Below are 18,206 nucleotides of genomic sequence, written 5' to 3'. Positions count from 1 at the left end.
AGTCCCTGGCTGCAGACCGGCCCCCATTATCCCTAACTCCAGCCCCAGCCCAGGGCCCTGGCCACAGGGGATGAGCCACAGACTGCGCCGGCAGGAAGCAGGATGGGTCTGGGGGCGGAGCGTGGGCAAGGGCCACGCAGGGCTGTTTGGGGAGGCTTAGATTCCCCCGGCCTTTGATACCTGCTGCCCATGACTGTTTGTATCATGCATAAGTTCCGTATTGTGGAATCTGCAGGCCAGAGGGAACTTTCTGACCCCATCCATCTGGAGGCTAGGCCTCCGAGTTCATAATTAGTGAGGTATGTCAATGTTTTATAAAACTGTAGCTGTTTACAAGAAAGGCTTGAATTATTGTGCATAATATTTGTTATGAATTTAGCCTTTTTTTCTTATTCACAAATAGTTTGTGAACAGACTCTTATTAACCTTTTCATCATTCACAATTATTTGATAACAGCATACACACATAAATTTCAGCCTATGGGTTGTTTACAAACTGTTCAAATTTCAGCCTATGGGTTGTTTACAAACTGTTCTTTTTGGCCAGTCACTCTCCATTATTCATGCTCAGTGACTTGTCACCTAAGTCACATGACATTCTCCTTCCTGAATGGATCACTGAAACTTTTTAAATTGGAGAATAAATAGGAGAATAAAGCAGAAAATAATGTATCGTGATTACACATCAAAAACATTTAAAAAAAATCTCTATTAAACAAAAAATAATAAAACTATTAATGGGGAAGAAGAGCTTTTGTAGTTCTAACTCCTCTCCCAATGTGACCAGCATTAGAAAATGTTTCTTCTGGTTTTGCTTTTAATATTTGATAGCTTTATATTTTAAAAGCCCTGTCTAAAGACTAATAGCAAAAAGTGTCAGATTCTGTTTTATTATATGTTAGAGAGCTCCTCCAGGTCTAGAATCAAGGAAAAAATAAAAATAATAAAAATTTGTAGAGAACTATCTTTCCTGCATAGCTTTTTGTGTGCTATAAGAGGTTGATATTTCTATACTTTAAACGGAAATGTGGTAGAGCAGGTCTCTACTGTCTAGCTATTGTAGTGCAGTCTGCAGGCTACAAGCAGCCCACAGTGGTTCTCCTGTAACAGCCCTTCAAGCTTTAGGGTCAAATGTGAATCCCCTCCATTAGTGCATGAGATATAATTACCACAGTTCTGCAGCAAACAAGGGGGCAAGTTGTTGGACCAAAAGTCTCTTGGATAATAGTAGGGACATTATCATGTGGTTTTTTTTTTCTCCTGGTTCCTGTACTTTTGTTCCTCCCAGAGCATCCCAATTTAGATGACAGATATGGGGGATGTTTTGGTAAGAATCCAGTGGCGGGAGTGAGAGTTCTTTGATTGTACTCTGTGTTTCATAGAAGACAGTAATATTTAGAGGAGGAATCTGGAAAAATAGAGAATTGGGAGATTCAGGGGAAAGGTTTATCTGACTGTTACCTTTTTGGCGTGTGTTGCTCTGTTGTTTTAACATCCAAACCTTGGTGAGGGAGCAGGTGGTATGGTTTAAGCACCATGTCAGGGAATGAAAGTTCCCTCTCCACGCTAGTATTTGTGGATGTTTGGTTTAGTAGTTGGTTGTGCTGGAAGGGTAGTATAGTCAACCGTTTTGTGCAGATTGGTATTTAGAAGGGGTGAGGGGGAAGTCTGGCATCTCTAGGGGTCAGATCTAAAGTTGCAGAATATGGTAGGTGGCGTATGGGAATTGTAATGGTAGGGCATGTGCCTATGTGTGAAGGAATAGAGAGTATGTACTATTAAGTAGCTTAACTTCTCTTCTTGTTTTTGTGGGTTTGCATGAAGTACAGTGTGTGTATGTGCACCAACGACGACAGGACTGCCAAGTTAAAAATCTCAGCCACAGCCAAAATTCAAAGATTTTAGAATTTATGAACAGACAGCAAACAGAAAAGACCAAGAAAATTCAAAGGGAATAAAAACTAACATTTTCTGAAATTTCACATTTTTTGACCATCTACTGCGAGAAAACACAGGGATTTACGCCCAATTTTAAGGTCTTTTTAGAACACAATCCTAACTATGGAGTCACTAGCAGGTGCTTCTGTAGTGTTGTTTACTATTTAAACAATTCTTGAGTCTTTAATGGCTTGGTCATGCTTTTGTATCCACCTTTTTCAAGGTGATTTCAAGGTCTTATTGCAGCTACAATGTAACAAGTCCTGTAAGAATCTTGTAGGCTTCATATGGGTAGATTTCTGGTATTGCTTGTATGCTTTTTAATATTTTACATCACGTATTGTAGCTTTTATATGAATGAGTGTCTTGAGCCTTGAAAAATTAATAACAAAAATATATTTTTCCCCCTTTAAAAAGTTACAAAAATCTCCAGTAACATATTTTAGGTTACGTAAAGCAGATTAATTTGAAGTATTTTCTGGCAGTCGCATAGAAGAGTCAATGTTTTGGACATGAATGACCTTTTCTCAAAGATGCTTACAGAGTAATCCTATCCACCTTTGCGAAATATCCACAGGCAGTGAAGTGAAGTGACTGTGTTTCGCCAGCCATACATGGACACTTCTATGCTGATGCAAGTGAAACCTACTGGCATGACATCATTCTTTGGGATCTCTATTATCATGAGTTGCCTTTTCCAACTATCTGTATCCATAATACATCTAGGTAACACAAACCTATATTGGGCTCTATTAATAATTCAGTATATGAAGATAATAAACCAAGAATACAAATAAACCATTGCATATCTATCATTTACATCAGTGACGCACTTCATTCAAAAGCCACAATGAAGTAGCACTGAAATTCTGTGGGTAGGTTATCTAAACAAACTTATCTGAACTGTGAACACCTGAATCTTTGAGTGATGGAGTTAAAGGAACAATTTGGATGTCATGAACTTTCAGACTTTAAATGAGACTTGCTGGCCTTGTCTATATTATGAAGTTTTAGAAAAAATAATCTCACCGGTGCTCTTCTCAGTTTAGCTGCACTAATCGCATCCCTAGTGTAGACAGGCTCTAGCCACTTCCAGTGTTTTGACCATCAAGTCAATTACATTTGCTCATCAGGGAGCGCCAGTGGGAATATTTTATACTGTAGGCATGGCCCTTGAAACTAATAGGGTACAAAAGTTATGAAAAGCTGTGCACAAAACTTTATAGAAAAAATAACTCCAGTCTAAGCAATTTCACACCTAGAAATTTCACTTCTAGTTAATTTTTCATAAAGTGCACAGTTTCATATCAACACATGAAAAAATGAATTTAGCTGTTTCAGTTTTGAAAAAATCTACAGCTGAATAAAATTTAAATTTTGGAAAGGATTTAGTGTCTTGCTTAAGGAAAGGTCCATTTTTGAGAAAAATGATATTTTGGGGAAAAATTCTCAAAAAAATCAGTTTGTGAAATCAGACTATTTTCATAAATTCACACATGATGAAGTTCAAGGATTTTGAATCTATATTCATCACATGTGACAGATGTTTATCATATTGCTTAGCACCCTACTGGAAGGCTCTCGACACTACAGTGATGAGACAAGTGTAACAACCTATATAGAATAGAATAGAATTCTTCTTTATTTCTCAACATTTTGCTGTTTTTAAGAATTACAGGCATTTTCTCAATCTTGAGTCTCAATTCTGCAACATTTACTCACATGAATAACTCTGAGTCCAATGGAACTACTGACAGGTGTGAAGGTACACATGTGCATAAGTGTTTGTAGGATCATGGCCACTGGTAGCATTAACAGAAGTTACACGTAGTGCTATGTATCAAGATGAGAATACTAGTATATCCATATCTTTTTTTTTTTGGGGTGGTTTTTATAACTCAAACAAAACTTCTAGTCTGAAAAGATCTTATTTTATCTGTGTACACATAGCATGGGACAGGTTTCAATTTAAATATTAGTGTTTTGTTGCATATAATTTTAAACCTTTTCTATTTGATACTTACCCTAGTTTTAAATGAAATTCTTCCCATTTTATTTTTGCAATTGCCTGTATTACTTTGTTATACTTATTGTCACAGGATTATATTGTGTACAGAACAGGTGCTGTTTTCTCACCAGTGTATTGATTATGAGATGAATTTCTGTGTAATTATTATTGTTGCTGTTGTTTTGGAATAACATACCTATTACTTGAATATGCATCCAATATATTAATTCTAAAAATAAGCACATTTCTAGTGACCATTGCATAGTGGTAACCTACTGAGCCTTCTATTTGCTCCTGGTTTCTAAACAACTTTTACAACTTGAAATGTCAGATATTATGCACAATCGAAGCTTTCCCATTCTCCGTAATTGGACAGCAAGGAAAAGCTCTTACCTGCAGGCTGTTGAAGATAACAAAGAAGACTAACATCCAGAGGTGCCTGTAAGCCATGTGCAGTCCTCCCCAAAGCCATGTAATGGAAATCAGGGCAAACAGGTATAAGACCAGTGGGATCTCTGGAAACCATAAACATAGTCTTTCAGTTGTTATGCCTTGTAAAAAACACTTTCAGCATTACCCATGTATAAAGCTTTAGTTTTCAGATCTCTCTCACTACCCTTTGTGCACCTGAATATCTTGCTTTAAAGGACTAACATTGGAGTTCATGCTCCAGTGATGACCAGGTGCATTTCTGAGGTTGCCCACTCTTTGTCTTGTGGTGGTGGGTGGGGGCAGCGGGGGGTGGTAGGGGTATGGATTTGTGTTGTCCCTCACCTAGAGCACCACCTGCTGGCTGATTTACCAAACAGATTTGAAAGGTTCAGTGGGAGACAATCCAATTAAATTAGATAAATAAGGACTCTTGCTTTATGGGTGGGGAAGTGTACACGTGGCTTTGGTAAATATGTAAACTAAGTGGAGGAGTTCTCAATAAACACTGGAAGTTTAGAGGAAAAATAAGGAAGATTTACTTCCTAGAATGGGGCGGGGGGGGAGCCTGTGGGGGGGAGGGAGAATCCAAAATATGAACAATACTAAAATTTATGACTCTGACATTTTAAACTGAGAATATAGATTTGTCACTGATTTGTTGTTACTTATGCTGCAAATTAAACAAGAGTATGGTCCTGGTCCTGTAAAAACATGAGCATGTGAGTAACTTTATTTAACTATTCTCATTGTCTTCAAAGTTAGTATTTGCATGTTGAGTTCACTCACATGCAAAAGTGCTTGCAGAATCTGGCCTTAAGCACAAAACCCAGACAATATAAAGAGATGTTTTCAAAAACTTAAACTATATACGTCTTTCTGGATTGCCTAATATCCAGATATATTTTATACATGTTTGTCTTCCTATATTGCCTTATATCCAGATGTATTCATATCTCTTATTGTATTTGTAGTCCATAGGATCTAAGTAATATTGAGGAAATGATATGGCAATACAGTACAAAGTTCACAAAAAGGGGAAGCAGAATATAGCATAAATAAATAAAATTCTTTTCTTAAAGTAAAGTGATTCTGGATTGGCTTCTACTGTTGACAGTTCTCATGACAGATTTCAAAGTCCATATTTGCCCAGTTTTGTAAATTTCACTTTGCAGAGGTGTTCTGCAAAGCATTGCCCCTTCTCCCTGTAATTAATGCTATGTCAGCAGATTTGACAGACAAGAGAGGGATATTGAACAAAGGTAAATGAGAATACACAGGAGCATGTACAGCCTTCCTTGCCTATGTTTTCTATTGGTGTCAAGTATCAGGGGGTAGCCATGTTAGTCTGTAACCACAAAAACAACAAGGAGTCCAGTGGCACCTTAAAGACTAATCTTCCTGGACATTCTAAAACAGATTTAAAAGAAGCTATACTTGAACAAAAAAACTTCAGAAACAGACTTCAAAGAGAAACTGCAGAACTAAAATTCATTTGCAAATTTCACACCATTAATTTGGGCTTGAATAGGGACTGGGAGTGGCTGGCTCATTACAAAAGCAACTTTGCCTCTCCTGGAATTGACACCTCCTCATCAGTTATTGGGAGTGGACCACATCCACCCTGATTGAATTGGCCCTGTCAGCACTGGTTCTCCACTTGTGAGGTAAATCCCTTCTCTTCATGTGTCAGTATAATAATGCCTGCATCTGTAATTTTCACTCCATGCATCTGAAGAAGTGGGGTTTTTTTACCCATGAAAGCTTATGCCCAAATAAATCTGTTAGTCTTTAAGGTGCCACTGTACTCCTTGTTGTTTTTGTGTTTCCTATTATGTTCCAAGAGAAAAGTCACATGAACATAGCCATGACATTGGCTACCTATCTTCCAGCAAGGCAGGGAATAATTACTTCAGGGACTTTATTATTATTTTGACAATTAATTTTGTTAAATGAATGTTTAAACTTTCACTGTGGGGGGAACTACTTGGAAAAAAGCACAGCATGAGCAGGTGCTGTATTTTGCAGGTTTCCCCACATAAGACCTGATCCTGCTCAATGAGAACTTTGATATTGACTTCAACATGGACAGGGCATTGTTTGACATTACCTCAGTCATGACTTTCAAATCACCTACTGTACCTTTCCTGACCAGATTATGTCATCATTTTGTGTTGCAGATGAAAATCTACACTATGTATGACAAATGGAAACCTAGGACTCCTGAGGTGAAAAGCTAAAGCAATAAAATAAAGGAACACTTAGCCCTCCAGAACAGTTAATAGGATACATTCCTTATTAGTGGAAGATACCACAACAAAGCCACTTCAGCCAATAGAGTCCTACGGCCTGAGCACAGAGCTGGGAACCAGAAAACTCAATTCTAATCCTGGTCTAGGTATTGACTTTCTCCTCTATGGCCAAGGACAAGACATCAATCGTCTCTTACTCCATTTGACCATCTGCAAAATGAGGCTAATAATGCCTATTTATCTCAGAGTGGTATTGTGAGGATAAGATAGGTCCCTGTGCTCCCCACTGATGGATGGAGAGGAACACAATACTACTAACTGAAGAAGGGACATGTGACTATGCAGCACGTTGCTCTCTTCATGGCTCTTCCATACCAAGGACCTGATCCAAAGCCCACTGAGGTAAATGGAAAGATTCCCATTACTTTCAATGGACTTTGGAGCAGGCCTTAGCACAGTACATGTTGTTTAAGAGAAACCAGCATGCAAGTTTGTCCTGAGATGCATTAGGTTTGGTCATGATTTTTCCATTGCCGCTTCAGGGTCTTATGATCAGCTGGCTGCAGGGCCTACCCAGTTTTACTTCCACAGAACCAACCCCAGAGAGGAAAGCATGCAGCAAATTTGCAGAAAATGAACCTGCAAATGTTTTGGGGTACGTATCAGCCATGGAAAGAAGTTACTCACCTTGTGCAGTAACTATGGTTCTTTGAGATATGTCTCTCTATGGGTGCTCCACAACTCACCCTGCTCCCCTCTACTTCAGAGTTCTCATAATAAACTCTGCGGTAGAAAAGGAACTCGTGGCAGAGCACATGCAGGGTGCAACATATGTGTGAGTCAAACGGACACTGCTACTAAAATTCTCCAATCAGCAGCATAGGAATGCAGACACACCTACAGTGGAAGTCCCATAGAGACACTACTTGAAGAAGAATGGGAACATCCGTGCCATCACAGTGTCTATAATCTTCACTCCTATTGACTTCATAAAGTGTTCAAGTGTTTTAAGATGTAGAACACTTTAAAGCACTAAGTCTTATGTAGTGCTCTATTTCTTACTATAAGTGTTAAGTATTTCTTTTCACACTATGTTGTATGCATCACTGAACCAGATCCCCAAAACACTGATTAGATATTTGCTTTTCGTATTTTTGAAAAGATAACATATAATTGGCAGTTCTATTTGCTAATATCTGAGAGTAATAAACAACTAATTCTTTTGTGAGAATTACCACATTTTTATTTTTAAACATAAAGTAAGGAATTGTTCTATTATCTACTTAACACTTTTCTATAAATAGGGAAATTCAGTAGTTACCAGTACAGCTATTCATTTATCTGTGTTCAAATGTTAATGAACAGAAATGCCATTTCTTTGTCTAAATCTCACAATCATTTACAGTACCTTTGTATTCCTTTAATTAACTTAGCTCACGCTTCCATGTAAAATGGAATTAATGCAATGTAGTGAAGACAAAGAGCAGTAATGTACACACATTCTAAAACCCATAGTTGGGCCAAAGAAGTTAGCAGTGCAAAAAAAATTCCAAGTAAGTTCAAACAACTTCTTATAGTAGCTTTTTATTTTCATTTGCAATGTAGCTTTACCACTGGAAAACTCGAGTGCTGATGGAACAAAATGAATCTGCGGAGCATGCCAAAAGCAGCATTTCTGCATGTGCAAACCAGATTTTTGTATGTGCAATACTAACTTTAAGTAATTTTAGCCCCCCAAAAAATATATTCTGAAATCCATAATGACTTAACATATCTTAAGAGTAAAAGATGAAGAAAATGGATTGATAAGCTCTCTCAATCTGAAGTACTTTTGAAGTATGGGGAGCCTCATTCTAATGTCACTTCCCCACCAGCACTTATCAAGAACAATACTGAACTCAACTGAATTAAACCAATGTAAAACCAGTTCAAGTAAAATCAGAATCAAGCCCAGTACATCTAACAAGATCTCAAAGACTTCAACTGAGATGGTGAACTATAACTCTATAAGAAATATAACCACAAGCTTTGGGATCTGCATATGTCGATTTAAAAAGATACAAAGGGTGTCTCATGCTTGCTTTGTGCCCAGTTTTGTTATAAGAACATCCTCAGCTTTATTATTCAGCAGTATTGTCAATAGGGAGATCATAGCCTATTAATATAATGCTGAAGCTCAGCCCGTATTTGTAGTTCAAAAGCTGTCTGAGTTCACCTCATTGACATTTCGTTCTGACAACTGGGTATACTTTGATCAAACAATGCCTCAAAAACTAGGACAACTAAACCTGCTAAGCAATTGTAAAATATCTGGTTTTAAATAGTTTGCAAAAATAGGTACAGGGTAAGAAAAGAGAGTATCAATAAATAGGTCTGAATTCAATAGGGCTTGGAGTTGAAGAGACGAAATGTCTGTGGTTTCTTTATGGAAAAAAATTGGGCTTTCAGACAAATTCTTTTCTCTTATAGTTGTTTAAGTCTAAAACCAAACCATGATCAAATAAAGAGCAACCACCCACCTACATATTCCCTCAATAAACCTCAAGTAATACAGAACAGAAAGCTGTGGTGGAACAGTAAAGTCAGCGGCAGTACAGTGTGGGTGGGACATGTTGCAACGCAGCTTTGGTGTGCATTATATACCGTAACTTGAACTATATTTGGTCCCTACCCATGGCAAAACTACATATCATCCATTGTTTAGCAGTTTAGTAGATGGAGAGTTTCATTTAAGTTACTGTCAGTCCATCCATTTCCTGAAAATATGTATTACCACCCTGAGTGGGCATACCTGTTTCTGTGAGATCCAGTTCTTTTCCATAGTTACAGGTCTTTTGCTCCTTGTCTTAATTATGGAATTCCCTCCTCTCAAATCATTATTGGCCCAACCTTTGGATTAAATTTTTGTCCAGTTTTTACATATACAACTGGGTTGTGCATTGTCTTAGGGAAAGAGTCAAATTATGCCCAATGTAGTTGAATGCCTTTAACTGTGAGACTCAGACGAGATCATGACACTCATGCATTGTGAAAAGCTCTCTGATTCCCATAAGGAAATGCTGAAATATGCAGCACTGGGACATAACCATTACCTACTGAGTCACCAGACCTCTCAACTCTATTGCGTTACATGGTACTTCATGTTTTAGTGCCACTTCTCACTCCCTGAGGTGGTGTACTCCATATGCGATGTTCAGGGCAACAGACAGAGGAGTGCCTATCAGGAAGGTGGAATGGAGGAAAGAGGGCGAGTGCCTGAACGTGGCGGAGTCCTTGCATGTGTGTAGTGACACCTCGCCATACACAGGCACTGAAAGGCACAGGGAGGAGTTGTGAGCGCCTGCTGCCAGCACCACCACTTTCTTCCTGGCAAATCCAGGAGCCGCTGCCTCTGTACATTCCAAAGCAATTGAAAGGTCTGGAAATGAGAGGGCAGAAACAGGCAGAAAGCAAAGATGAGAGCAAATATGGGGAGAAGAAGAAGAGTAAATGACAGAAGAAAACTGAGGAGGGAACAAAGGGAGCAAACAAGGGGTGAGCAAAGTAGGAAAAGCAAACCGGTGTTCCCCATTTTGGTCCATGTCACAAGTTTTGATGACTCGTGTCACATGTTGGCAAGCCTGAGTTAAGGTGAATCCAGAATTCCCAATTCACTTTAACATTGTGCAGTTTTGTTTGTTTTAGACTTGTAGGCTATATATTTATAGTTTGACAGTGCCAGTCATAACTGACTTTGTAAGGGAGAGCAGAAGCCCTGGGTACTTGTTTGCACAATTTGAAATACTGTGTGGAGTGTACATTAATTAATCCCGTCTTCAAAAATGCCATTTACATGAATGCCCAACACTTTGCAGTTGTTAAAACTAGTGACTCTGAAGGTAAACAATGAGCGTTAAAGAGAAGCACATTCCCAGTCTAAGAGTTTAGGGAACCAGGAGCTCTTCTCTAACAATGAATTCATAATAGCAATAATTAACATTCCCTACTAACTGGACTTCAGGCTAAGATTCAAGTCACGAGAACAGAAGATTATAAAAATGTGTCAGAGTATCATCATAAGAAGTAATCTATGTGAATAGATGATTAGAAAAACATCCCACTGCTTCACAGAACACCAACAGAGCAACCTCTGTGTGATCAGCGATTCACATTATCATGAACAATCAGCCAGCAGAATTTTGAATAAGTTGCAACTTCAGGCAAAGCAACAGGAAAACCTATAAAAGGCAAATTACCATAATGCAGCTGAAAAGTGGCAAAAGACACAAACAAGAAACAATTGCCTTATTGGGCTGGTGAGTTTTAGGCAATTATGCTGTAATAGTAAAACTGGACGATAAAGAGTTGTTACAGCCCTAGCTGAGCTCCCCCTTTGCAGACAGTCACCAGGCTTCTGGACCCAAAGCCTTGGATCCCATGTGCTCTTAAGTTTACTGAGTCTGAGCAGCATCCAGACACTGGCTCTATATCCAGCCTTTCATGCACACTCCTGGAATACAGACTCCAATGCTGGTACCCCTTTCCGGAATGTGGGGCCCTGCAGCTCAGCTGCCTTAGGCCCCCAAGACAAGTATGGACCTCTTAAGTCTCCCCAGTAACTTTTGTATGCCCTCTCCATAGCTCCACCCTGATGGGCACTCTGGATTAAAACTTCACCCTTTGGGGACTTCGTGACAGTTACACCAAGTAACACAGAGACATTGCAAAGGCACCTTTAAACCAATCCCAGGTTACTGAAAGACAATGAACAAGAGATATACAGATCTATGGAAAGATAAGCACTTGTTTCATTTTCCACATCCCTCCTCAGAGTTTTTTGTGTCTTAGTGTCTTCCAGGGAGTCAAGGATTCTTTTGCATCCTCACTCCTCTTTCTGGTTTTGGTCTGCCCACCTTGAGAGAGTCTCCCTTTTATGAAGTTTGTTAGGTGACCCCCACTGCATGGCTTCAAGTTTATTGCCAGCTGATTCGTTGCTTAGCTCCAGCCCACCTGAAGTGCACCTTGGGAAAACTGGTTCCCCCTGGGCTGCAGCAAGCTCATTGTTCTTGGGTGCTTCCATTTGATTGCTCTCCATTATTAGCCCTCCCACATGCAAGGATTTCCCGAGACACTTCCCAGGTGTGTCATCTCAAGATGGAGGCTATAGTGCCAAAGTGAAGGCATAGTATGGTTTAACAATTAACATGCCCATTCACAAAATAGAAGACATATAGAAACATATACTAATCTGTCTCAGGGGTATCAAGGGAAAGCCCTATTGATAAATTCAGCTCTTAAATAAGAAAAAACAATATATAAAATATAATCACTTTGGTATACATAGTACCCTGGATTTTGAAACTGCTGGTTGCTAGAATGTTAATGGCCAATTTTCTTTTTCTTCTGTTTGTAAACATAATATATTTAGAAGTTCCTTTGTTATTTGTGCAACAAAAATAGCCTAACTTTATCTGATAACTGTTTCCTGAATTTATTATTTAAATCTGACTCATCACAAAGAAGAACTGTCAAAAGGACCAAGACCCTTTGGGACACTTACCCCGAGGTTGAGCCAGAACAGTAGGAAAAATGTGAATTAAATGAAATGAATTCATAAACTGGAAATGGAGTATGTGCCTTTTTGTGCAGAATATGCTTTTTTTTGGCTTGTGGAACATAAGGAATATCCTGTTATGAAAAACAAATAAAAAAAGAACTAGGTGCACACTCACAAGCACTCCTAAATGTTTGTATTTTTGCTATTATGTTGCCTATTTTTCCTCTTCCTGCAGTGGTTACAGTTTTTATAACAATGGAAAAGTCAATAAAAAGAATGATTAAAAATACTGCTTGTTGTGCTTTCCCCCCTTTAGGTTGTTGAACCGGCAGTGAGAGTCTAATTTCTCTTAATTGTTCTTGGCTAGAGTTGAAGACCCACTGCAGAATCTGGATTAAGTTTTCAGATACTCTATTCCTAGGTGGTCTGGAGGGACAGTGGTATTCACACACTGTGAATTTCATTGGCTAACTAGAGACACAAGTTTAGTAAAAACTGCGAAGACTTTTGCTTAGCAAGCCGTGAAGAGCTGTATGTTTAAAGTGAATGTGTAGAGCTGGGTGAATACTGAAAAGCATTTTCAGATAGTAGAAATTCAAATGAATGAGCTTCAAAACTGTGCCCATATCATCTTTGTGTTCACTTTCCACAAATATTCTTTCTAGGCAAAACCAAATTTACACCTTCAAAAAGTTCTGATTTGCTTAGATAACAAATGCATCCGATGAAGTGAGCTGTAGCTCATGAAAGCTTATGCTCAGATAAATTGGTTAGTCTCTAAGGTGCCACAAGTCCTCCTTTTCTTTTTGCGAATACAGACTAACACGGCTGCTACTCTGAAATACATTCTTGTAAACTAGCCTTTTCCTTCATAGCATTCTCCTTTTCATGACTAGTTCAGACACTCATTCTTCCCCAAAATAATAAAAATTTGACCCTTCTGTGCCCCCCCTCTCCTTGACCTGATGCCAGCTACCTCCAATGCCATGTGATACAACATATGGCAATGCAGATGCTATCACGTAGCAATGATGCTTAGTGTTCATATTTTCATTTGGCAAGTAGGACGACGACAATCAATTCCAGTCCTCCTTTGCCCCCTAGAAAAACCATAAGGTGGGAAGAGAGCAATGACCTCTACATGTTGCTTTGTGCCTTTGAAAAAAGCAATGTCTCCAAAATCAGTGAAACAGGAGTGTGAAACCATGTCTTGCCTTGCTCTGGTGACCTGTGATGCTGGCACAAGGATGTAGGAGAACTCAAACATGCCCAAAGATTGCAGAATTTACGCAGTCTACAGTAAAAATGGACATTGAAGAAAAATAAATGGAAAGATAAAAACCTGAATGTTTAATTTGAAAACAACCTATATTTATTCCCTATCACAGTTGGGAAATAGCCTAAAGAACTATTCCTATTTCTAACTGCCTAAGGAATTCATTCGTGTGAAAACATGTCATCCCTGAAGCTGAGTTAGGGTGAAATTTTCCTCTGAGATCCATATGATAATACCCAATGTTGTTATTCTGTGCTCACTACCCAGAACATGTGGGAACCCCTTTTGGCATTGATAATAATTTATCCACACCTATAGTGAAGTACAATACTTCCATTTGTATCCAAGGGGAGAATTTTGCCTTTTCAGGGAGACATGGGCTGATATGCTGTGAAAGAGAAAGTTGTACAAGTTAAAGCTCCTTTAAAAGTTATGCTTCCAAACCTCTGGGAAAAGAGACTATGTGAAACTTTTTTGGACTCACATTTCTAGCTTAGGTTAGCCACCTAGAGCTCTGATTATTTTGAAAGTTTCCAGTGGTGTAAATGGTATTTTGGGACAAATTGTGCCGTTCTGAGTTCATTCAGCAAAACTCCTATTGAAGTTGATGAAAGTTCTGTTCAAGAAAAGACCATAGAATCCAGCACTTTAGGGACAAACCCATTGTAGTTTAAAGAATAAAGTAGAATGTCTGAGCTTTTCCCATAAACTACACTAAGATCTAAAGAGAGTAGGTGAGGCAAAAGTTAGACAAGAAGTGCTCTCAAAACAAATAAATAATTCAGCAAATTGTGTGAAAAATATTTAGCCTGTGGATTGTTTGTGAAACAATTGCTGTGAATATTCGTTTTTCACTATTCACATTGGTAATTGGTCTATATCAATAGACGCATGTTATATTTACAACTTTCTAACTGAATGATTCCCGAACAACTTTCAAGATGACCACATAAACAGTTCTGCGAGTGTATACTTATATGAATATTTGTGTGCAAATGCGTACATAAATGAGAATTTGTGACACTTTTGCTTTCTGCAGACATTCTTTGCTCACTGGAATCAACATGAAAAAAAAGAGTTCACAAATACCAGCAAAGTGAATCATCAGTTTTATATCCTAGTATATTTGCAAATACTTTTCTTCTGTATTTGCACAGTTCTGTTCTTTAAACATGATCATGAATCATGATGTCTCTCACGACACTTTGTACCCTCTTCATAGAGAGGACTACCTCGAGACATCAGACAGTTCTCTTAAAATAATCAGTTCCTTCATTCACTTTTTGATTATGCAAATGTAAAATAAAATACAGTGGAAAGCCATACTTTAAATAAAAGTATAGTAGGCCTTAAAACACAATGTATATTCTCATGAGAAGGTTCAATGATCTAGCCTCTTCTCATGTGACAGTAAAGAAATATTGGACAAGACAGTCAAAAAGCCTATTGTTTATTATGTATATGGTACCATATGAGTTCAGTGCATTTCACAGGCAAGTGAGATGACAGGCCCCCTATCTCGAGGAGCTTACATTCTGAATATACTAATAATTAGATATTACCCTTGTAAAAGCTATAAATACTGCCAACCATACATGCAGAAAGCAACTTGCGTGTAATATTTTCCTTGGGGAATGGGTCTGCTTGCAGAAGTCCTAAGATAATTAAAGGCCAATTTCCCTGGATGATATATGACAACTGGAAGGTTCACCCCTCTTTTCCTGATAAAAAGAAGCTCTTATTGACATTTCATTTGTGCTTTCTTCACAACTTCATTTTCTCCAGACACGTCACAGTGCCCTTTCCACTCTGCTTTTGTACTGGCTTACAACAAAGCACTGACAACCCATACTAAGTTAACTATGCCTTTGTTCATATCTACTAGTTCATGCCTTTGATTCACCCAGGCATGGTTACTGTTAATATTTTCTGCCATCCTCCTTGCTGACTTTATGTATGTTATTGCCTAAGTATTGTCTTTCCTTAATGACACCTAGACATTGGATAGGACTGACTCCACTAGTTCTGTGCAAACAGGATTGAAAGTTACAGTAGTTAAGTAGGCCAGTGAGTTGTACATCTGATCTGGTTTTCCCATCTTACATGAATGAACAAAATGTTTTACACCTCATTTCAAAATGCAACAGATTAGCAATTCTAATATTACAAATACAAAATTAAAATTCACAAGAATAGATGGAAAAGGATTAATTATCAGACTTTCATCTCAAAGCTGTAGATCTGAATCCAGGCTCAGGACACAGTGACAAAGAGCCCAATCCCACAATACGCTCTACAAGGGTGAATCTTTGTGCCTGCACTGATCTTATTACAGGTCTAGGCCTAAATGTCATTACACCTGACAGTTCAGTGAGTGGTCTGTGTGAAAACTGGGGATCTCAGCCCACTTCCTAGAGAATTAGTGTCTACATCACAAAATCTATCATTACTGAGACTGGCAGCAAGGATGCTAGTTAAAAGATTAAGGATGAAGTGGATGTAGAGGCTGAACTTCCAGTTCTGGCCTACATTGAGATTCATGAGCTGGTCAGAGTAGGGAAGCATGCATTACTTGTGGATGTGTTGTACTTTGCTTTCTAATTAGACAAAAGACTTAAGCCTCCAGGGCTTTCATGTACAGGAGATTCACCAAACATCTTCATACACAACCCATTGAAGAATAAGATGGTGGATCAAAATATCTTTGAAATATGAAAAAGGATTCCTTGTAACTGAACTTACAGTATTATTCACCACTGAATAAATGAATCATTGTTTGTCACAGAGTGTGCTATGCCACTTTTAGGTAGGCTGCAGGCATTGCCTTTTCTATCTCTGGAGGGTAAGTAGAGAACAAAGTGCAAACAAGCCATGTAATGCTAAGTACAGATAAAACAAACTGTTTTGTTTTGTCATTTGGATCTTATACAAACATATATTCCTGTTAGCTAATTTGGTACTTTACCAGTGAAGGACAAATTCAACTTTGGGGAAATTCCCAGACCCCATATGCTTGATATTTTATTTTTGCACTGCAAAAGATATATTTCGAATGGATGCTGTGACTTGCCAGCACATATACAATACATATAATAATATCTGTCTAATTAATAAATAGTTATTTATTTAGTTAAGGTTTTAAAACTAAATCACTGCAGTTTTTAGTACTGGAATCTAACAAAGGTACCTTTTATATACTGTATTTGCATAGTGTCATATCCTGGACTTGTGAAATGAATTTGGTAGTGACTCACTTCCTCTTTTTTATTCAACTTATTTTTTCTATAGTTTTTACATATAAAAACTGATTCAAGAACCATTTGAGAGTTTATAAAACCTAATAGCCAAATTCAGCCTTGGCCTATGGAATTGCACCTCTTTACACCCTAGCTAAATTTGATCCAAAGACACTATGAAAAGAAAACAGTTCCTTTTACAAGTCATCCACACAATACCCTATTATTAAAGCGTTGGCCTAAATTGCTGAAGATGACATTAGAATTTGGTTTAGTGAACACTATTTTATTAATAACCATTCTAACAGGAAAGACCAATCAATACTCATCCCTGCTGTGCTTGAGACAGATTTTTTTTTTAACTAAGCATGTTTCTTATGTGCAGAACTTTTCTTCATTTACTTGGGACTAGTACCTGAAATTTCAAAACAAGGAGTAACTCTAAACCATAAATAAACACAATCAGCTCCTTATTCCTAAAGGATGATGTTCACTTTAGTGCAGAGACCCCACACAATATCCTATATTTTGCTCAAGACCATATTAAAAGTTGTAGTGCAATGGCCTTTGTCTCCAATTCAGCAAGATACAAAGCATGTGCATAACTTTAATCATGGAAGTATAGTTCACTGACTTCAAAGGGACTACTAATGTGCCTAAACTTATGTATGTGCATAAGAACTTAACTGAATCAGGATTTCTATACAGGTACTCTGCACTAGATTGAATTCCACTTTAAGTTAGAATTGCCTTCAATGTTTTTATTTGCCTTCATGGAATCCTCCCATGTCTCCTACCTGCAGCATTGGTTCTTCCTCTGAAAATATCATCATATGCTTTCCACTGGGGAGTCACTTGGTAGGCATGAATGAATACCACAAATACCACCACCAGGCACATTAATGGTACGAGAGCAGCAGTGAAGAGGGCAGCATAGACATTTGGAATAAAGCATCTGAAAGAAAAGAAAAAGCATCCACCATTTATAAACATTACAAACAACTTGGACAGTTACATAAATGAACTTTCTAATACAAAGACAGTAGAACCTCAGAGTTATGAACACCTCGAGAATGGAGGTTGTTCATAACTCTGAAACGTTTGTGACTCTGAACGAAACATTATGGTTGTTCTTTCAAAAGTTTACAACTGAACATTGACCTAATACAGCTTTGAAACTTCACTATGCAGAAGAAAAATGCTGCTTTTAACCATCTTAATTAAAATGAAACAAGGACAGAGTTTCCTTACCTTGTCAAATCTTTTTTTATTTCTTTAACTTTCGCTTTATTTTTTTTGTAGTTTACACTTAACAAGTACAGTATTGCATTTGTTTGTTTGTTTTGTTGTTGTTTTTTTCTCCGTTGCAGCCTGATTGTGTACTTCTCGTTACAAATGAGGTCTGTGGTTGACCAGTCAGTTGACCAGATGCATCCGATGAAGTGAGCTGTAGCTCACGAAAGCTTATGCTCAAATAAATTGGTTAGTCTCTAAGGTGCCACAAGTACTCCTTTTCTTTTTGCGAATACAG

The 18,206-nt window shown here is 38.1% G+C and overlaps 1 protein-coding gene and 1 long non-coding RNA gene across 2 annotated transcripts in view; one reads left to right on the top strand and one right to left on the bottom strand.

Moving 5' to 3' along the window:
• LOC122465947 overlaps positions 1-12,445 on the top strand; it is a 38,426-nt gene extending 25,981 nt beyond the window's left edge. Inside the window, exon 3 of the long non-coding RNA XR_006291104.1 lies at positions 6,556-12,445. This is a non-coding gene — a long non-coding RNA (uncharacterized LOC122465947). The remainder of the gene's footprint in view (positions 1-6,555) is intronic.
• Positions 1-18,206, bottom strand: part of LOC102932938 (adhesion G-protein coupled receptor V1) — a 331,043-nt gene that overhangs the window by 52,772 nt on the left and 260,065 nt on the right. Inside the window, exons 64-65 of the mRNA XM_037902481.2 lie at positions 17,473-17,630; positions 4,340-4,461 (exon numbers count right to left, since the gene is read on the bottom strand). Of these exons, the coding sequence (XP_037758409.2) occupies positions 4,340-4,461; positions 17,473-17,630 (280 nt within the window). The remainder of the gene's footprint in view (positions 1-4,339; positions 4,462-17,472; positions 17,631-18,206) is intronic.

Source organism: Chelonia mydas, chromosome 5 (genome assembly GCF_015237465.2).
Source record: "Chelonia mydas isolate rCheMyd1 chromosome 5, rCheMyd1.pri.v2, whole genome shotgun sequence".
NCBI lineage: Eukaryota > Metazoa > Chordata > Testudines > Cheloniidae > Chelonia > Chelonia mydas.
Note: the sequence above shows the minus strand (reverse complement) of the source record. Positions and strands in the feature narration are given on the sequence as shown.